General features: G+C 34.0%; 2 protein-coding genes across 5 annotated transcripts in view; one reads left to right on the top strand and one right to left on the bottom strand.

Annotated features, from left to right (window-relative positions):
* Positions 1–22,572, top strand: part of LOC128232078 (potassium voltage-gated channel protein Shaker-like) — a 60,915-nt gene that overhangs the window by 18,683 nt on the left and 19,660 nt on the right. The window contains exon 1 of one of the 4 annotated variants that reach the window (XM_052945425.1): positions 6,860–6,921. The exons of 1 other annotated variant lie outside the window; for it this stretch is intronic. Coding sequence is in view for 2 of the 3 variants with exons in the window: in XM_052945423.1 (XP_052801383.1) it covers positions 16,858–16,911 (54 nt within the window). In the remaining variant the exon portion in view is untranslated. Of the gene's footprint in view, positions 1–6,859; positions 6,922–16,799; positions 16,912–21,198; positions 21,315–22,572 lie in introns of those variants that run through there. 2 more of the 4 variants (XM_052945423.1, XM_052945424.1) reach the window with 2 other exon arrangements.
* Positions 1–22,572, bottom strand: part of LOC128232079 (U1 small nuclear ribonucleoprotein 70 kDa-like) — a 69,161-nt gene that overhangs the window by 43,101 nt on the left and 3,488 nt on the right. The window contains exons 3-4 of the mRNA XM_052945427.1: positions 21,888–21,942; positions 21,226–21,287 (exon numbers count right to left, since the gene is read on the bottom strand). Of these exons, the coding sequence (XP_052801387.1) occupies positions 21,226–21,287; positions 21,888–21,942 (117 nt within the window). The remainder of the gene's footprint in view (positions 1–21,225; positions 21,288–21,887; positions 21,943–22,572) is intronic.

Genomic DNA, 22,572 nt, shown 5'->3' with positions numbered 1-22,572 from the left:
TTACAAATAAAGAAGTCATGTAAAACATGATATTTTGTCTCCAAGAAAGCATAAAGAAACCAGAAATGTTGCAGTTACTTTTATGACAATGATATGCTTATCAAAATAAATGGACAAAATGAGAAAACCATTATGAAAAATATGTCTACAGACGCTGACAAAATGCTCCCAGAAATGCATCATAAGGTCACATGAAATCAGACTCTTGGACTGCAGTAACTGCATAGATCATTCTAACATAATCTGATAAAAGACCAAAGAGGAGAAGATCAGAGAATTGTAATTTTCACATTATGGTCAATTACCAGTCTTATATTAGACATAAGATCTTGTAGATCGGTGACCCATGTGTTTAAGCACACCCTGGGCAACGGGCATCTGATAGTCTTCAGAGCAAAGAACCACATCTGGCTTAAACTGAAAACCAATGCATGTCCAAAGCTGTAAGGTCTTGCAGACCTGGTGATGATGACCATTACAAAACAACATTGTTTTAACTCAGTAGGATTATAAAGCTATTGCTTGGAACCTGACCAGAAACTATATCTTAGGACTTGAATGATCATTATAAAACATCATTGTTTTAATTAAATGGGATTATAAAGCTGTTGCCAGCTGCCTGCTTCAGGAAACATTTAAAGTTCTTGATCACAGGGTCTAAAACTGGGATGTTAGTTCTCGAACAGTAAACATTTAAGTTACTGTTCATGGTACAAATGAGTTCTAGAACTGAATTTTAGTTCTTTAAACTTGTCTCGCAGGGTGACATGAGAACGATTGATCTTCCTGATGCTTATTCATATATGGAGCCTGACCTGACTGGTAGGACATCACAAGACTCAGTGATGACCATATAATAAAACATCATTATTAAAACTCAGTGATCAATTTAAAAAAGGGAGTTTTTGCTGCATGGACCAGGAGTTCACTACGTCATATGGCTGATTGAAAATGCTGGATCTGATCAAAATCAATGTCGTACAATAGCTATGCATCGTGGTGAATAAAAATTCCCGGAAAGGATGCTAACAGTGCAATTCCACTGCTGAAAGATACATTTGGATTTTATGTTGTCGCCTGCAAAAGGAATTTTATGCAATTTTGTGACTGGTCCCAGAGAGACGACATAATGTTGAGGAACACGGAAAATAAATGTTGAAATGGTGTAAATCAATGTCAACTCTTGGTGATGTTCGTATTGTCTCAAATAATACATATTGAATACAAAACAGATTGTTTCAAACAAAAACTAGACTTCATATATTATACACATCTGGTACGAAAACTGTGATTATTAGTAAGTACCAGTGGAATATTATTTTGCAAGTGTATTGTAACACTATCATTGACTTGAAAATAAATTTATTGAAGACAAAATTCGGATCAAGTGTCTAACATTTGGAATATAGTGTCATACATATATTCGTATTAGTTTAAGGAACTTATATTTTGACATTAGGCAGCCAAAGTGATCCCTTGTTTTCAATGTTCCAAGTTCATCCAACCAAGGACAACATGATTTCCTACAGTAACAGTGTCACGGTATGTTCATATTCATCACCAGTCAACTTTTTTTACAGACACGCATAGGTCGCCTGAACATAATTATTGATATCTATATTTCAGTATTTATGCAATTTTGTCTAGGGGCCATTGTGCGTCTTTTTGCTGGTCTGATGTGGTTTGATTTTAGCGCCCATCATTTATTTTCCTGCCAAGTTTAAACGTCCCTGTAGATCCCACTGTATTTTTGACACCAGAAATGTGGAACTACTTTATGAAATTGTGATTTTAGTTGAGCTGCGCATATTTTTCACTGGGCCCCTTTTCAATAGGTCTATTATCTCTATCTTAAACCTATAATATAATGCTGCTTACACTCATTTAACAATTATTTGTATTGAAACACTCAGTTTGCAGTTAACACCCAAAACGAGGTTATTCCTGGAAGTTCTAAATGCTTTGCAAGTTTTACCCAAACATGCCCAAGGAGAATTGTAAAATTCAGTTTCTTATTGAATTCTAAGCCATATTTAACCTGAATAACCTCACTTGCCAGCCCATACTTCATTTAAATGAGTTTTCATTATATCTCATCAACATCTACAAAAATGCTATATTTTGATAAATTGATATTTTTCCAAGATTAAGAGGACTTGAAAGATTGAAAAGTCCATTCTGGACATGAGCTGTCAAATGCAAACAAAAAACGGAGGGGTTTAAAGGGATTCGCTCATGTTTTTGTCAAATGCATTTTTCTTTGTATGAAGAAATGTGGGAAGTCATTTGAAGTGTCAAAAATAACGGCTATGAGTGATTTGCTGTTGTGTGATAAGTTGTTTGACACTATTACCTGATATTACCAATGTATTGTTAAAAGGTCCAAATATCCATCACTTTTGTATAAGTCCTGGTAGCCTAGTGGTTAAAGGTGTCAGCTTTCTAAATCTTTCTTGACTTTACCAGCATGGGTTCGCATCCCACAAACACTTCTTTAAACTTTGAATTGTATTTTTTTCTGCAATTTCAATATCTAATAGTAAAATACTGATAAAATAAGTGTTTTCAGATGCATTACCGGGAAAACTAATTTTTGGTCCAAAAACATAAGCGGGTCCCTTTAATACAAAGCAAAAGCAGACGGAACCAAACAATTGTTGAAATCCTTTGACCAGGATTCATATTTTGTACTTATCAATTTTATTCTTCCATTGGAATGTACTTGATCAAGCTGATGATTGATAAGTTCAGGTCTTGAATTTGAAAAACTAGAATCAACATCAATTCTCATCCTGAAATGATATACGGCCATCTAATTCTACTGTGATCAATATGAAACAAAACCCTTTGAAACGTGAGGCAGGGCAATGAGTTCAAGCTATGGAACAATGAAAGAGGACTTGCAGATTTCAATCACCTCACAAAGTAATTATCTCGGTATTTTCCAGGATTAAATAATATGAAACTCAATCGTTTTATACAGCATTATTAAAAAATGCATATGTATATGTAAATGCAAACCTAAGTGTGTAACTAGCATGGTCTTGCTAGAGAATAATGACCAATAACAAAACTAAGTGTTGACGCTCATGTCTCTGTCAATGGGAACGCCGGGCAAATTCTGATTTCATTGCACATAACCACACCAACGTCCCATTTAGTCATGATTTGGTGTTATTAAGTGGGTTTCCTTGTTATGTTCAAACTACGGCTGCCCATGATCTACAGACATAACTCCATGGCCTACAGACATCCCAACTGTTTGGAGGGTCAAAAATAACATTATTACTATATTACTTATATGCCAGACAAGGATTTAAACTAAGCCTTTCCTCATTCGAGGACAAAATCAATGCATTATAACTTGCAGCTGACAAGATGGACATGAAGTGGGTAATATTTCTTAAATTGGTACTAAATCTCAATAAAATATAGTGGTTGACTAATAATCTTGTTAAGAATTACACATTTAACAAATTTCATCAAATTTAAGATAATTTTGTATATCGACTCGGAGCTTGGGAATCATTCAAATTCAATGTAATTTCATAAAGACATTTACAGTCATACAAGGCATTATATTTCTGTGAAAACAGCAATTTTACAAGTAATCAAAACTCTTTTCAACAAGAGACACTATAATTTGAAATCGCTAAATGATGGCCCTGCAAAAAAAATAGTTCCAGACTTTAGATAAAACCAGTCGTAAATTGTTGAATCCTTTTCAACAGGAACATTAAATCTTTCTTGAAACATTAACTGCTTCTGTAAAACCTAAATATTTAAATGTCTGTCTTCCAAATAAAACACGCAATTACTTTAATATGACACATTAAGTTTTCAAATAATGAAGTTAAAATTTCTTCATTCCATCTCTAATTATTTTATTAACCATAATTAATGTGCCTTTCTGGTCTCCTAATAAGGCCTTTTCATTTTAAAGATTGACTCTGAGAATTTATCTTGAAATGCTGTTTTGACTCAGAAAATGGGCAACAAACAGGGGCGATCCAGTTTTTTTGGCATTGGAGGTTGGGAGGGGAGGTGGGCCGAAAAGGGTGTATGTGTGTGCTAAATCTGCTAGTGAGGACCACACAAATAACCAAGGGGTCATAAAAGCAATTATTATAAATAAGCAGTAGTGATTTTGTATATTTAGCCATTCAGTTTCTAATTTTTATTCTGTCCACCATTATGTAAGCAACAGGATCAACGATCAAAGCTGCATAACAATGGTAACCGTTTTAAACATATACACAACACAAGCTGCAGCAGAAAAGACAAACTGTCAATTTCCTGCAGTTAGGAACCCTGTAATTTTCCTCCAACAGCCAATTTTCTGTACACCATAAAGTACACATTCACATTCTGGCAGTTTCCTGTGATCGGAAAGATTCAATATCCAGGTCAATACATCTCTTTCAAACATAAAACAGATGGTAATATATTTCCTTCCCTCTTGCATCATTTTCAATCACCTTTTCCCCTCACCTTGAAGGGAAGTGTAACTGCTCATTAAAATATTATTACTTGACTGGCAACTTTCTGAATATGAAGTTTCATTATGAGATTTGGGAAGAAATTATTATAGGACACAGGGCGTTTTCACCTTTTTTCAGCAGAGGCCGAAATTCAGTTTCAAAATAATATTCATGGAATCCATTATTGTTTGGGCTGAGGTAATAGTTGTGTATCATATGCCAATCTTCTGTTATTTACAAGCAATGAGCTTGAAGTCTTTATGAGTTAAATGTTTCCTATTTGAAGCAATTGCACATTAAAATATCCCAAAATGAAAAGGCCATTGCACAGTGCCATGGCCTCCTCCCAATTTTCACTGAAAAAGCTCTTAAACAACCAAGTTCTTGTCCTACAGAAAACCATTTGGCACAGATGCCGGGGTATTAAAATTATTCTAAGCAATATGCAATTTCTGTCTAGAAACAACATACTAATCTTAAACAACAGATAATACCCTCATTAATTTATATATAGCCACAGTGCACCACTTTGGATTTGCACTAATGGCTTTTTGGAGACTCATAGAGACAATGTTGTCCAAATAATATAGTGTTGTGTTAACTATAATGATGAATGGTGAGCATACTAGGTGTCCCAAATGTCTAGCTACTTAAAAATAAGGATTGGTTGGGTTTGGCTCGTAGTCTTTCCCATTTTTTGAAGAAAATGAGATTAGTTTTCGTCAATTGAAATAATCAAAATTTATTGACTTTCAAAAACAACGCTTCTGAAGCTCTTGTGTTGTAGCGTCAATATCACTTATCTAGCATTTTGGATGGCAAGTCTATGTATTGTGAGGTGGGCGGGGTGAGCATTAGGGATGGCAACTCTATGTGTTCTGAGGTGGGTGGGTTGAGCATTAGGGATGGCAACTCTATGTGTTCTGAGGTGGGTGGGTTGAGCATTAGGGATGGCAACTCTGTTCTGAGGTGGGTGGGGTGAGCATTAGGGATGGCAACTCAATGTGGTCTGAGGTGGGTGGGGTGAGCATTAGGGATGGCAACTCTATGTGTTCTGAGGTGGGTGGAGAAAGCATTAGGGATGGCAACTCTGTTCTGAGGTGGGTGGGGTGAGCATTAGGGATGGCAACTCTATGTGGTCTGAGGTGGGTGGGGTGAGCATTAGGGATGGCAACTCTATGTGTTCTGAGGTGGGTGGAGAAAGCATTAGGGATGGCAACTCTGTGTTCTGAGGTGGGTGGGGTGAGCATTAGGGATGGCAACTCTATGTGTTCTGAGGTGGGTGGGGTGAGCATTAGGGAAGGCAACTCTATGTGTTCTGAGGTGGGTGGGGTGAGCATTAGGGATGGAAACTTGTATGTGTTCTGAGGTGGACGGGGTGAGCATTCGGGATGGCGTTTTAGTCTTATGTGTTCTGAGGTGGGTGGGGTGGGCATTGGGAAGGCAGGTCTGTGAGTTGTGAGGTTGGTGGGGTAATCATTTTAAATGGCAAGTCTACAAGTTGTGAGGACGATCAATGGGGTGATCAGTTGGGTCGGCCAATTTGTGTTGCAAGGTTGGTGGGTTGATTATTTGGAATGGCCAATCTATGTGTTGTGAGATGGGTGAGGTCAACAATGGGGACAGCCAATCTATGAGTTGTCAAGTGGTGGAGACTTGAATAAACTATAATACTGTTCCTTTGCTTGAGAGTTCAGTAACAGTGCTTCACCGTGTGCAGTCATGACTGGTAAAAGTTGAGAGTCATACAGGAAATTATAAGACCATGTATAAAGAAGTCCCTGTTTCTGAAAGTCAACAGCACTTTTGACATGTGTAATAGATGAAAGTTGGTAATCAAATGTAAGGAGAATCTTTAACTCCATGTTTTTTGCTAATAACTTAATGAGTTGCCAGTCTATGTAGATTTTGAGGTGGGGGAGGAAGACAAGAGGCTGATAACAGGTCTCCAGCAGATCAGCTGGTACACAGGTGAGCCATATCTGCAAAACACACAAACCCTACTGTCTGCTGTACACCCAATGTATTTTGAGAGGAGTAATTTTTTCATCTGTTAGATATTGATGTTAATCTGGGGAAAGGTCCTAAAGGCATTCAGTAAAGCATTTTATCATTAAACTGTATCCATTATTTATATGAAGTTATCTCACTTTAAATAAACTTATAACACCTGAGAGTCTTCATTCACTTTTTTAAAAGTTGTAACCAATGATAACTATGAATTTCCTCACTCAATCCATGAGGAAACTAGAGTAATGACAAAAACACAAATCGGCACAAAGCACAAAGAAAACACAGATTACAGTTTGTTATTTTAAAAAGGTAGCTATTTCTGTACATGATATACCTGGCAAATCATATGTGGGATAGAAAGCCAAGTAATAGCAAACATATTCTATGAGAGTGTATAATATAGGCAGGATTTTTGCTCTTGTTCAAGGTATGTGCAATCTTGCATGGCAGTGAATACATTTCCGAGGGGGGTGGGGAATGACTTGTAAAAACAACCATTCGGTTGTTATACATTTTTGTCAAAAAAACTTTTTAAAAGATGGTCTTTTGCTAGCAAATTTCTATACAAGAACTTACTATGTCTATGCCCTGGTTTTATTGTCAAGGTCAAGCTGTATTGTTGATAATGTAAGCAGACACATATGTGGAAACTAGGAAGACAGTGTAGCATTGTTTTGTGTTTCTGTGAAATGGTTATGGCATGAAATGTTATATTTCCTGTTTATGTGAAATGTCAATAGCATGAAATGTTACATCAAAATGATGAAATGAATTCTGATCTCCATTAAAAAGTAGACTTCATAAATTATATGCTCAATGATTTGGTAAACAAAGAATTATGACAATGTAGCTTCTATACTTTCCATCTCTGTTAATATTAAATCAATTATGAGGATCCACTGGAGGCACTACATTCAATAATAAGGTAACAATAGTAGAATGTTCCTGGCATTATTTATCTGGAGACATAAAATAAGTGTGGACAGCAAATGGTGTTTTCACTCTGGTGATATTCATCTCCAATCTCTCAGTAACAATGTTGGCAAATTTTGACAAGTATGTAACTCTCTGATGATATTCCTGTTCTAGCTCTTTGAGTAACATTGTTGGCAAATTCCCGAGAGTTGTGGTGGACATTTTGGACAAAAACATAACTGGACAAGGACAATTGCTTTCAATCATGTTGAACATCAAATGACAATCCTTCTGAAAATAATGCAGTTAACATACTTTTTCCCATGGAAAAAAGCCATGATAATGCATTTTTTCTGGCCTCCTGAGATCTGAATTTCCATTTCCACTTTTATATTTTGCATTAATGTTCCCAGTACATTGAACTTTTCCTGAATCAATTAAAAAATTAGAAGTTCAGAGATAAATAATTATGTAAAAAAAACACTTTCCAATACATTAAGGATACATCTTACAAGGGTTGTCTTAAAGCATTGCTGATAACATATACAGGGATTGCCAAATCTCTCAACAATTTAAAGACTGGTCATGTTCTTGTCCATTGTGGCTTTAATAGCCTTATATCTTTCTGTCACACTCAGTTCTTCATAACAAATTGCTGTAAGCCAAATGGGGAATTTGCAAACGATTCCGATCAGAGTATTAATAAAAAATAAATGTGATTGAATAAACGCTCAAGTTTATGGTTCTGTGGCACAAAAACTTCTAGGTTAACAAGTGACATCACATATTGAACAAATATGTATTTAAGTGTTCTAACAGCTGTTAATTGTCAATCCTGAAGAATACCCCAGGGTCTGTTTGAGTCTGAGGGATTCATGCCCAAAGCAGGATAAAGGGGCTTATAGACCCCTTTTGAAAATGTTTCCAATGTTATTTATATTCATTGAAGGAACTCTTACTGTTTTTGATGGAAATGTCTGAGCAAAAAGAAATCTTAAGAAATTGTACAAAAGTCTTAAGTTAAAAGCACTCAATCCTGATTTCTAAAAACTCCTGGTATTTACATAGCAGAAGAAAACAAAGCAAGATTTCCTATCATATCGTTTGTGTGTATTTTTATCTCATTCAACTAATGTTTGTCTTGAAAGAACAGAAGCTAACTCACTCCCTTCCCAGTGAGGCGTCCTGGGTTTGATTCCAAGTGGGTTTCCTCTGGGTACCCAGTTTCCCTCCATAATACAAGTGACACAGTGCAAACGAGAGTGATTAATATTATGTTGTTATAATTTGTTTCACAATTGGTGTAAAAAATAAGTTTAAAATAACACAAACAGTGAGCCACGATAGTTTAAATTTGCATTTTGATTCCCAACTTGCAATGTTTTTGCCACAATATAACGGGGAAACAAAAAAACAAAAAGTTTGCGAACGCAGCAAACCGTAAGCTTTGCAGCAAACTCTGAGCGTTCTCAAACGCAGGGCATCTCCTGTTCATTGCAAAGATGTGCAAAAACATTGGAATTTTCATCAAGATTTTAAGGTCAAAGGTGACATTTCCATAAAGCACTCTTTTCTCCATCAGAACTCAGAGAACCAAACCCAAAATCAAAGTGTATACCAACAATTGAGCACAGTCCACAAATATACAAACCAAATGGTTTTCTCCTTTGAAAAGTTCAGAAGCTAGACTTCAAATAAGAAGTCTCTGACAATTATTATCTGATATCTATATGAATCTTTTCAATGTGAAAAATCTCATGGATGTGTAGCCCAGTATCAGTTTATACAACGGAGAAAAAAAACTTACTTTTAATTAAATGCAATGACGCAACTACTTCAGTACAGTACGTCAAGATAAAACACATCAAGCTCTGATGTTAACTTTTGTAAGAACTTTTTTTAATAAAATTTTTATCATACAACTACTTAAACTTCAAAGCACCAATCACCTTTTAACACTTTTCTTCCTAGCCAAAATGTTGCAAACTAAGATTGTTTCTTCCTGTCATAGAACTGCATAAATTGGAACTCAAATTTTACTTTTGTGAACCAGAGGAATTAGGCTTTTCTTCTTTCAACAATGCGTGATTATTGAACAATTTGCAACCTTTACCACCAGTCACAAAACTTTTGTTTTGGTAATGAAAAGTAATATCATACTGTAATGGTCAGTTACATGTCCAATTCCAAGGTCTTCGTTTGAAAATACTTGAAACCAACCCCAAAAATGTCCAAAAAATGACAAGACCCGATAAGCAACAAGTGAAATATTGACTTTTGGTGTTCACAAGATGAAATATATTGAGATCTCACACTGAAACCATATTTTTTTCCTTCTATTATATTCCTAAAAAGGATATTATATAAAGTTTATTGTTGATTTTTGGAAAAACTGGAAATGACGTTGTTGAATCTGTGTCCCTGTGCCCTGTGCGCGCTGACGTTAGATTTGGTATCGACAGTGGGCCTTAATTTCAAAACAGTGATAAATATCAAAATGTTATTCCACTGTTTGAAACAGTGAAATATCAATTTTATTTCACTATTAAATCTCAATAAACCATTGGAAAGCATATAATAACAAGTGTTTATCCGCCATTATGTTTATTGAAAATGGTATACAATCTCGATTTGTTAGTATCAGCCAAGGAAATGCCATTTTCTATGCCAACAGATCTATACCAATTGCAATATATTCCAGGAATTATTGTGGAAAAACATGAAAATATCTCCGAATATAATCTTTACAGCCAGCTCTTATTATTGAAGATGGTATACTTGCATCTAGAACACGGGTACCAGAAGCAAAGCTCAAAAAAATCTCTTGGGACAAAAGGAATACAAATAAGAGAAAATATTGAGAAAGGCATACTCTCTGGGATAACGCACCACACCAAAGTTGTCATCAGCAATTACTGACTTGAATCAAATCTATTATTTGACTCCCAATTGAACATCAGCGTTTCTCAGAAAAGAAATTGTGACCAAGCCTTTTGCTGTGGCACAGAAAAAAACGCTGATGGACCAGTCTGTGAAAAATTAGCCAGTTTATACAGACACTAAATAAAATACAGTCTGTATGGGAACATTTATCAATTTGATGCAGTGACAAATTCAATACATGGGGTCTGATTATATGAATGCTACCATACGCTTTTAACAAATTCTAGACAGATTTAAAAGGAAAAAAAGCGCAGAGATGGCGGATGGCAAGGAGTGTAAAATCATTGTCTTAGACTTTCTTTTAAATCTCATGAAATTTTTGATTAGCAAAAAATCACTTGCATTGTTTCTTTTCAGGACTTTCAGTATTGTTTTTCTTGAATGCCATAATTCAAGAATTATGCTTATTTGACGCAAATTTGAATAAAAAATATAAAAAAAGATGACCTAGCTTTCTCAGAGCAATACTCAACCATATGTTGATGTTTTTCATTATAATACTTACAGTTACTTGATTTAAACCGATACCAGCTGTGATGTATTGATTTGACTTCAACATTTGCTATTGTCTTTCTAGAGATATCAGAGATTTTTCTTTACCAGAGAAAGACCTCTTTTTTCCTTGAGTTTTATGAGGAAATTTCATGTGGGACTATTATATTCCGGATTTTCTTGACAGGGATCAGAACATTTCCCAATGCTTTGTAATAAATATAAGATGAAATGACGCTTAAATGGTAAACTTTCCTGGGAAAATATGACACAATCCTATTCCCACCCCAATGATGTTGACAAAATATTTTAAAGCGAAATTCAACAAGAAAAAAATCATTCAAACATTTTAGCATCATATAACTTAAATGGGACTTTAACTATGAGAACTATATTTTAGATACATGTATTGAACCATAATCCAGTCCTTTGTTGCCTGATTCAATGGGAAACATTGTGCATATTTAAATACTAAAGTGTATCGTAATAATTCCAGGAATTTGTTCAAATATTATAATCGACATCAAATAGAATACTTGCAAAATAAGTCATAGTGCACAACGGGCATAACATATTCGTCTTATAGCTGGTGTTACATTTGTCTTGCATTTAGCCCTTGATGAACCTAATGCCATTACAAAGACCCATTAGTTAAATGATTTTACAATGCCTCAACACATTGTTGGAGATTACGGAATAATCTTTAGACAGAACGCACATTAATCAACTTATCAGACTGGATAAAGGTCTTATTAGACAGAATAGGATATTAGTTATTTGCCGATGCACATTCGCGATGTTAAAATGTCTTCATAAAATGCTCGCTGATATTGTCCCATCTCCCACATAATTTCGATCTGATACTGCATATTTTCCAGAATGCCAAATGCTTAAGAGTGCTTTTCTTTATTCATACTCTGTATCAGCCCAGATATATTACATTATGAAAGCACAGTCCTGTGTAGCTAGTATAAGAAATTCAAAAAGTTTTAAAATTTATTAAGTTATTCAATTTCTTTTAAAAATGTGACAAAAGCTGATAAGCTTTTAGAATCACTCTTGAGTCAAATTGTGCTTAAACTCTTGTTTGCAAGGAATATTTCAAAACTTGATGCCAGTCATTTCATCAAGTAAATAGATTATTTTTAGTTTTCTTGGATCTTCAGGCATAAATGTTAAGCAGAAAAACACAGGACGTCTGCTGGAGACAAACTAGACTTGTCAGCCGGCTTCTCAGAAGCCATACCCCAGGGATCGGTGAAAAGTGACATCACTAAATGAAGGAGACAGACGGGAAAGCTGGTCTTCCCATGAAATCATTACTTTTGCAAACTCTATAAATGAAGTCCAAAAGGGTTTCATATTACTTTGAGATTTAATTTATTTAAATGTTTTCTTCAATATAATTCCCTTACATCAGATTTTATATAAAAGGTTATTGGGTCAGACATGGTACCATTACCTTCGTGTAAATTTTCATGTTAAATTGTAAACCCTTATGTTCATAAAAATATTTATATATATTATAATAATAATGCATTGTAATATAATATTGAAAATAGAACAGAAAAATGCTCCATTTTTCTGAAAAGCTGGTAATGCTACAGATTATCCGTACATTTCAGACATGGATTTACAAAATTCTGTTCACGTGACTATCTTATAGTTGCTGTTTGGTCTTTACCCATATAAGTATGTAAAATATTGTAATGTTTTGGTCAGACTTCTGCATCATCATGTTCGGAGCTGTATGTATACACTACTTTAACATTCAAAGGAAAACTTTTTTAGCAAGATACACAAACGTCGACCATTTTTGTCAAGCGTGGACACCAGTACCAAGAATTGCAGATCTCATTTCAAAGAAAACAATAAAAGAAATTAAATATTAACGACTTGAGCATCCTAAGGGGGCGACAAGTCAGTGAGAACACCATGGGCTGACATCCTGCTTCACTCTTCTAGAAATGACATAACCATTACAATGTACACAAGACAGTTACTTCATATATGTGTTGCTTTACGTGGAAATGGTCGCATAGTGTCATTTTAGGGGACGACTGATGAACTGTGATATTTCGTGTACAGGTGTAATGCTGTAACGGCAATGCTGTAGGGGACAACGGGCGATTTTTGTGATTGTTCTTTTTCAATATATTAATTGTTCAGTGTATTTGTTTTCGGGATGGGATCAATTTTAGTAGATATTTGGATCATTAATATAATATTTGCTAAACTATAAGCATGTTTTGGACTTAAAATTGCTTTTATAACAATTTAGATTCAAAGTTTTCAATATTAAAATATTTTAAACATGCAAGTTTTCATCATCAGGTCTTGGATGTAAATGCATTTGTTGTTAAGAAAACATTGTTTCTAACAAATGATGGATGAAATAAGCCGATTGTTTGACAATGAATTCCACTGCGCAGCTTGTAATGTTTAATCCATGAGAAGCCGCTCAATACAATTAAAACTTCAGGATAAATATGGGATTTTTTCCCAATTTAAATGTCTTCGCCAACAAGACAGGGAATTTTTAGTAAAAATTTTAGATTTGTCTTCATTTTGAAAATGAGAAAATCATGATGGAAATGGAGAGGGTGCATTAAAAGAAAGCTATTTAGCTGCATAATAAGAACCGAACCTCCTCCTAAACGCAAACGCAGATAAAGTAACTGCTGATCTAGCATTTCAAAGACAAAAGACCATACGAGGGTGTCTCCTTTTAAAGGACTCAAGAGAATTGGTGTCAACTATATTGACATTCTAAAGTTACCAATGGCGACGGCCATTTATTTCTCATTACCAGAAGTTTAAGAACTAAGTAGTCTCAAAGTTGGTAATAATTTGTGACTTTTGCCATGAAAACGGAATACGTCTGGTGTACTGAGAAAATCTATCAATGAAACGGAAATATATGGACTTTTGAAAGAAGTTATACTGAAAATTTCACAATTTTGTTTATGACTGTGGGGTCATTTTTGTACAGTAACTCAGAAAGAAATCAATTTGAACTTGTATTCTCAAATTATTTATATGAATAATTGATTTTAATATTCTTTATGGCTATGTAGAGTGTAACACTAATTCACTGAAGATGTATGTAAAGCATTCCCGATGGATATCATACCTATTAAAATTGCTGCTATAAACATGAAACCACTGAAGAGGAACTATTGTTGCCTTATAAAGCATGAAACTCTATTGATAATTTAGGAAACGGATACGTTCGAAACAATTCACTTAACTGTCATAACTTGTAATGCGTAAGATATATCTATATTAACTTAAAAGCAAAACATTACAATAATAAGCTCACAGGGGTAATTATTTAAGTTGGAAATACTGAGGTTTCAGAAACTTCCTATCCATTCGGATTAAAAGCAGATTTGCAGTCAAAACATCGGCATAGATTGAATACACCTGAAATAACATAATTGCCGAGCAAAAATGGAGAACATGCATTGTTAAAATATTATTAAAATGCTAGGCATCATTTAAATTCAGCAATTCATCACCGATTGCACAAAATCTGGCACCTGCACTAAGGAGTAGATGATAGTTCCATATAATAAATTATGGAATTACAATGTACATGAGTGTAAATAAATTTTGCTATATTACTTCTATTTTCATTAAAAATTGATTTGCCTTAAACAGGAGCTGTGTGTTGTCAATGTGTAAATGAATGCAATAAGTACATAAATTATACAATATTACTTCAACTTCCAAAAAAATAGACCTTTTTAAAAAAAAATATGTGACTTAAATATCTTGTGAAGGTAATAAAGAGACAACACCACAGGAGAAAAACATCTGTGACACCAAATGTGGCGAATTAACAACTACAATTTCTATTCTTGTGAATGTAATAATTTGAAATCACCATGGAAGCCTAAATATAGTTTCATCAGATTCGTGCCACACCTGTTTAAGTGACAATTGCAACGGAATTGAAAAGATGCTTCATAAAACCTGATACAAGTGGAACGTTATGAAACGCAGCTATTTAAAGTCGGGCACGTCAGTTTATAACCGAGATTTAGTGTCACCGATATTTAGAAACCACATCACCGGATGATAATAAATACTAGATAATTTAACTTCAGGAATTGTTAATAGTTACTGTATTCTAAGAAATGAATAAGATTTTTGCCGGATTTCTTACTGGGAATGGTGGCAGCTGAGGGGGTGTCAGTTCGAACATTTACACAAAGATTTATATAAACTGACGTGAGCTTTTTTACACACTGACAATCAGTTTGAAGAAACGTTCTCAGAAGTGTCTTTTAAATGCTCAGAGAATATTTTTTTCCATCATACAAGTTGAAATTGAAAGGGAAGACACGTGCTTAGGTGCAAACACGAAAAACTAACAAACTTAGAATTCCTACAGAAAGTGCTAAAGAATCTTTCGTAAATATACACATTGTAGAATCATTCTGGATGCTGAAAGCATGGACATAGTTTTACACCTACATGTATTCAGTCGATTATGAGCAAAAATTACTTTTTTTGCTAAATAGAAGCAACGTTTGTGATAATAAGCAATTAGCAGCGAAATTATTTTTTTTACATCTTGTGCTAAAGAGCTGTGAACACCAATTCTGTAAATATAAACATAACTGTTATTTAGCATCGGAGATTGGAATCGTGAAAGTGGAATTAGGTCACCGCGCCTGACACAGGCTCAGTCCAAATTAAGCCAACAAATTGATATATTTATAAAAGGCTAAATATAGGAGTACATGACATTTTCACCAGAGGTGTAATGGATACTTGTGGCTTTGAATTATGTGTTTCTCCGAAAAACAAGTATCTTCATTACCATGGAAATTAGAATGTCACATTCAGTAATATGGAATTTGGTGAAACACATGAAGTCTTGTGATACTGTGAAGATTTAAAAGTGTTATTCTCCAAACTATCAATGTTACTAATATTTTAACAATCACCACCATTTCTTCAGTATTGGCAATATTTCTTAAAGGATTGCAAAAACTAAAAACGGTCCTACAACATTTTTGCCTCAAGAGACCAAGATTTCGTTCAGAAATGAAATTTTAGTCAACTGCTTTTCAGCATTTAAATTGGTAATTTTTATAGCAATTTTGTGTGACAGTCCGACATATTTTGTCATAAAAAATCTCAGATATTCTCAAATGAACCATTTTCGTCATTTTAAAGTTGTAACTGAATCATATTCCACGTGTGGTGTTATTTGATCATTCAAGTGTTGGTATAAGTTCCAAAGATAAACTATGGAGCTGCTTTCTCGTAAAATTGAATCTCAATATTTTTAATATTTTAAGTCAACAGTCTAGACTAGCCTGTTCAATTTTTACTAAGCATCTGTTAAATGGCGAACAGATTGTTTGATCTTCATCTACTGTATCAATAAGTGGAAAACATGTGTAGCCTTTACATTTATAATGTAGCCACACTTAGCAAGTATTTACATTGACAGAGGACAGCTAGTGTTGAAGAGCATGACAAAACATATCCTCCACTGGAATTGTGTTCACTTGGAAAATGTTGGAAACTGAGAAATATAGAATGGAATACAAGATATTCACTGTATCATTATAAATTCAAACTTTTTCTCAAATGGAAATTGTCTGAATCAAAAAACTGATATAAATTCAAGAAAGGAGATTGTAGAAGGGATCTTCCTAGGTTTATAAGGAAAAAAAGAGACAAGTGCACAGTGTTTTGCATATCACTATAATTGAAGAAGTTTTACTAACAAGAGAAATGAGAAAGTGCTAAGTACATGCTTAAAAAAGAAGTTAATTTTGGGGGGTTTTAACATCCATTTTTTTTAAAAAAGAAAGCATTAGGTGGACACACCAATGATTCACAAAAAGTAGTAACATTCTAAATGCATGTTTGTCTGAACAAAAAACAAAAGCACTGCAGGTGCAGCTTAAGAGTTGGAATCTTATTAAATGTATTTTGACACTTATTTTCTAAGAAATAAAGTGAAAAGTGGACATACAATGGATTCACAATGGCCTACTCAGTGAGAATGTTTCATCTTCACACTTCTCGGCCTGGCCAACAGGTAAAATACGCTTCATAATTCACACTTTATTTCTCTCATAATACGCTTCTTAATTCACACTTCTTGCTTCTTTAATGCTCAATAATTCACCCTTCATTTTTTATACAAATAGATTATGGGTCTTTGGATCATAAAGACAAAATTCTTGCGTCCATAAGATTCTAAAATTATGTCATGTGTCATTTTTTTATATATACATATAAGCTATTTTCTGACGCTTGAATATCATTCAGCAGCCTGTGTATTAGACTAAGTCAACTATGATGTATTCCTGGCAAGTTTGTCAAAAAATGTTTCAAAATCCTGTCAAAAAATTGCATAGAAAAACCAACCACTTCTATAATGAGCAAAAGTTTCACAAATATATTTAAAACAATAGCATCTTGTATGAAAAGGAACGTTCCTCTGTTGAATTTCTGTCAATCATGGGGCCTAATTAAACCATTATAAAAGCCAGAGTTATGTTTGATGTTTCTTGCGCATTTTGTCTATGTCAACATTTGCTCCAAGTTTCCTTTGAATACCTTGAGCGGTTTCTACAAAATGGCTGAAACAATTAACAATGTCACGGAAAGTTTATGTTCATAAAACTAATCTGAGTAAGCCAGTGTGCGCTCCGGTCTTATGTTAACCCAGACTTGGGTAATAAAGCTGAATCTTTATATGCAATACAGAGGACACATAATCAAGTTAAGACACTTAAAGACCTAATGGTTTATGGTCAGAAAAATCTGGTTCTAATCGTTAAGTACTGACTCAGCTGGATGCCTGCCCAAGAAACACATTCTAGTGCGTGAAAAAAAAAACACCCACCAGTTCTTTCTTTTTACAGTTTCAATAAATTTCAAATCATAGTCACACTCATTGTGCAACCATGTCATAAGATAACATTCAGACATAGAACTGACTTTGGTTGAAGTTGAGGTTGCACCTACCATGCACATTTACGTTTAAGTTTTAGAACATGCTCTTCAATCCTTTGACCAATTGCCAGACCTGTGAGCTTATATAAATAGTTCAGGGATTTTCCTAGGAGTTTCAAGAGCGGGTGAGTTTGGTAATTAAATGGGTTCCCAATATAAGGGCTTTTTTAGGGGTCCCCAGGATCCATAATTTTAAAATGGGAGTCCCTAGTTTGAAAATTGCATTGAGAACCTCAGGTTTTCTGCCTGCCAAAATTGACCTCTGAACAAACACAAGGAATATTCAAACCCAGATAATTATCTTGTAACCATTGTTCCTTTAATCTTAATCCAGCCATCAATCACCTACGAAGGTATCTACACTCTCTCTCTCTGCAAACTGCCCTACAGACATACTCAACGTCTTCTTTGCCCAAGATACATATTGTCAAATACAAATTTTTTAAGCTCTACCAATGGTAATTGCTCTAATTGAGCGGAAGACATTTAATTTGGCTTCTTTGCATATGTCAGAACCTGCTCTCTGTAAAAGACAAGAGGCAGAGGCCAACAGAGATCTGGACTATAAATTTAATATACATGTTGGGGAATAATGCAGAACAAGATCAATGAAGCGATAATATCTCATCAGGTATATCAACATGCCATTTTGCACGAATAAAAAATCACAAAAGCCTGGAGGTGAAATCCAATTAACACTAGTTTTCAAAGGATAGCAGAGATAAAAATACATTATACTTTATATATTGAAAAAGGCTTGTATCTTGTGTTTTTTTCAATTTGGTATGCTAGTGGTCGAATTTAGCATAAGCCCTAAAATTGTAAAATTTATCAATCACAGACTCAATCAAAATTTGATTGTATAAATGCCAAGCACCATGATAAGAATTGAGACTTAATCTTTCAAAAGTAAAATCTTGATGTCTGCTATATGAAAGAGAAGATGAAAATTGGGCAAAACCAGCTTAAAATTATGCATATTTCTTCCCATTCCGTGCAGATGTCACACAGATCATAATGAAGTTTGAGCAGCAACCCATCATGGAAAATCTAAATCTGAATTGAATGTGAACAAAGCTTTCAAGCAGTATTTACAAAGTGTTCCAATAGAATAAAGTGCTCAATTTGAATAATGGTATCATGGTGATGTTTGTTCCGAGCAAAATTGCAGGCCTGGTTTTTTTCTATTAAACTCATTTGAATATGCATCTTAAAAATACATCACTAAATAGCACAATGGAAGCTTGGAATAAGATCTAAAGCACAATGTAAACTTTTTTGAGTATAACTTCAATTTTAATTTAGTTTTTCTTTTGTTAAACAAGGCTTACCGGTAACAGAGTTTATGAAATACATCTGACACATACATTTGGTTCAGGTTACCTGACCCTACGAAATAAGTGCCGACCCTTTTTTCTTTTTTTCTTTTTTAATTGTGTGATTCAATATGAAGTTACAAACCTTTAGAGCGTTAATCGGAAGATTACTTTACCACAATTCTCCAATGATTACAATAATGTTCTTACAAAAAGCCTTATTAAAAAAATATTAAAAAAAGCCTCAGACAAATAAGTAGATGTTGAAAGAGTTCTCGTTCTAAGAAAAAGATGTCAGTCTTTTGCCATGTCTGCAGTAAACTAAACAGATCTAGTTTGAGTAAGTTTGTAATTATTTGACCATTGATGGAGGCAAAACAACCATAATCCCACAATCTCATTTTCGCTTTCATTACAGCAGAGGTTTCTACAGCTGAATAGTTAATATTCATTTTTTTTTACCTCTGGGGAAATAGAGAATTGAATAAAAGGTGGAAAATACATTAATAATTCAGAATGAAACAAAATCATATTGGAAATTATAAGACTTCTACCTTAGATGTCTGATGTTAAAAGAGTCTGTATTAATGAAAATCATGGCACTTTTGCAAAAACATTTTTGCACAACATCATTACCGTTAAATTTTAAAATGTTTTCATCCAAGTTAAGGGATTTTATATCAAAGAAGAGAAAACACTTGCATCTTCTATTAGCCAAACATGAAAACAATTCAAAAATATTTAAAAAAAAAAATTAAAGTTAAAAAGTTTGGTATAATTTGAAGAATATGGCATTTCAGGGCATCAACTCAATGTCTTACTTCAAACAATTCTACATTATAGATCAGTAGAACTACTTTTGTTTCTAAACCCAGAATATACAGAGAAATAAGCACAATTATACTTTAAGGTAAAGTTTCATCCCAGTTATATCCCTTGACTCCAACCTACCCTACCAATGGCTTTAGAACCACAAGTCCATTCAAACAACAGCTATGGTACTTAAATTAACTGATAATCAATATAAAACAGCAAAATTTTATACCAAAAAAAGAATCAAGACCTGACTGTAAGTTACATATACCAAAAACTAAATGCAGAAGTTGTAGATAATTATTTTGATACCCTATTTTTAAATTTAAAGTTGTAAGATAGTGCATATTGTATCATATTTATCTTAAAATCTTTTCTGAGTGGCGAGTTGTCTCCCTTGCTCTATTTCTCAATGCAGCTACTAATCAGTTCAATGTAACAATTTTGCCAAAAATTGAGCATTAACATTTGACTTCAGACACATTCATATCGGACAGGTAGGTACATAAATCATAAATATAACGGCTTCATTGCATAATAGGGCAGTATATTTAGAAGTATGTTATCAATAGTGTATACAAAGTATTTTGTCACGAACAATTAGTTGATAGTGGGTATGATAGTAATTAAAGGCTTAAAGCATGTCTTTTAGGATAAAAGAAACAATAGAATGCGATATCGAACACTAAATGCAATTAAACTCATAATCCATCTTTATCAAAAATATGTATTGAAGTCGTCATTAATACGGGGCAGTTAAATTTTGTCTAATGAGTTGTGATTAAACTATTCAATACGTTAAATGATGTCCTGCATTTCTTATTTTTTTCCCATAGTAGTCAGATTTAAAGGAGGCAAAAACATATCCACATATACACAGAAGTTAACAGAACAATTTTTACAACTGGATGTATTAAAGAATCATTAAATCGGCAATGATTGAAATTTGGACTATCCCAATGTGTTAATTGGGTAGTACAAAAGCTTAAATTCAAGATTTTACATAAAAAATATTGAAAACTAGGATCTATAGTTTCCACATCTGCTTAACTAGCAGTTTGAAAGACACACTCTCCAAAAGGTCACTGTAGCTGTTACTATAGTAAATGGATATTCAAATACTACCAGTGATTAAAACTGTCAATTCAGGCCACAATTATTTTTCAAAATGAGTGGACATACTTAAACAACAGCAAAGGACGCACATTCGGACAGTCTCTAACTTACAAAGACGCACAACACCTACCAGTATAAATACTTACAATTCTAGCTACGAACAGTGTCTTGTATGGATCTGTAGATGGGTTCGCTGCATGTGGGTCCCCTGTTAACAGTTAACGTGACATCACAGGTACATGTTAGCCATATTATTCATAATATGTTTAATTCTTTAACCGATGTGTATATAAATATTAAATTTTAATGAGCTTTCTTAATGTAATATCTAAATATTCCAATTTCTTACCATTCTGCTTTTTATATAAAATACACAGAGCATGTCAAACGTTCGCCTTCATTTTTCATTTCATAGAACAAATCATTCATTTAAACAATTTCACTGTTTAGTCTTAACTAAAACAAAGTTGATAAACAATAGTAGCATCAGCTTCTCCCCTAGTTGACCTAGGTTCACTTCCCGACCTTGGCCCATGTGAGTTTGGTTTGTAGTCACCAAGCTGGACAAGTGGGTCTCCTATGAGAACTTTTGATTATCCCCACAACGCAGGACTACACTTGAACATTGTGCCAACAACAGTGATTACTTGTTTCAGGATCGTTAAAACCAAATTGAAAGGGCTGAATGTAAAAGATAAAATTGTAAATACAAGCTTTATTATCTTTTAAATGCCAAGGATCATAAAATAACTCTAAAATATATCCCTTTTGCATGCGCTATACTTACACACATGCCCACTATACTTACAAAGGGCCAAATCCTGCTCCAACTTATAGGCAATCTGCTCAGCTCTCTCCTTCCTCTGGAAAATGTGAATACAATCTTTAAAATAATGTATTGGAAGTGAGACCGAATATTTGTGTATGGAAAATATTAGGGCCGAGATCTGCATTGTTTAATGCTGACAAAAAAAAATCTTACAAAAATGGAATTTTTCGATCCATATATAAAGTTTAACTTCTTTCATTTTCTTGCAACATGTTCTGTTCATGCATCCTTCTCACTCAGTTTAAAACTAAAGTTACATTATTGTCTCCAGGGTAGTTTTTTGGACAATATAATAAATACCATTAATATGGTGTCATATCAAGGCATCTGACGTCACAAACACAATTCTTCGCATAAAAATAGAAGCAGTTCTTGAGTTCTTGCATTAAGGTGATTCAGGTTATATAAGGCATAAAAGCATATATTTTTCGCATCCACCTAAAGGTTTTCTATAATTGATCTCAATACTTGAAACCTCCTTGTCTTGCTTAGTCTAATTAACGTAGGCTAGGTATACCCTGCCAATATAAAATATACTAACATATTGATGCAATTTCAATAACCAGCTTGACTGGTGGATATTAAGGACAAATATTTCCAGTTTACTGGTGACATCTTTTCATGAAGTGATTTGAATGATCAATTTCTGAATCTTTTATATTCT

This window comes from Mya arenaria, chromosome 4 (assembly GCF_026914265.1).
Source record: "Mya arenaria isolate MELC-2E11 chromosome 4, ASM2691426v1".
Lineage (NCBI taxonomy): Eukaryota > Metazoa > Mollusca > Bivalvia > Myida > Myidae > Mya > Mya arenaria.
Note: the sequence above shows the minus strand (reverse complement) of the source record. Positions and strands in the feature narration are given on the sequence as shown.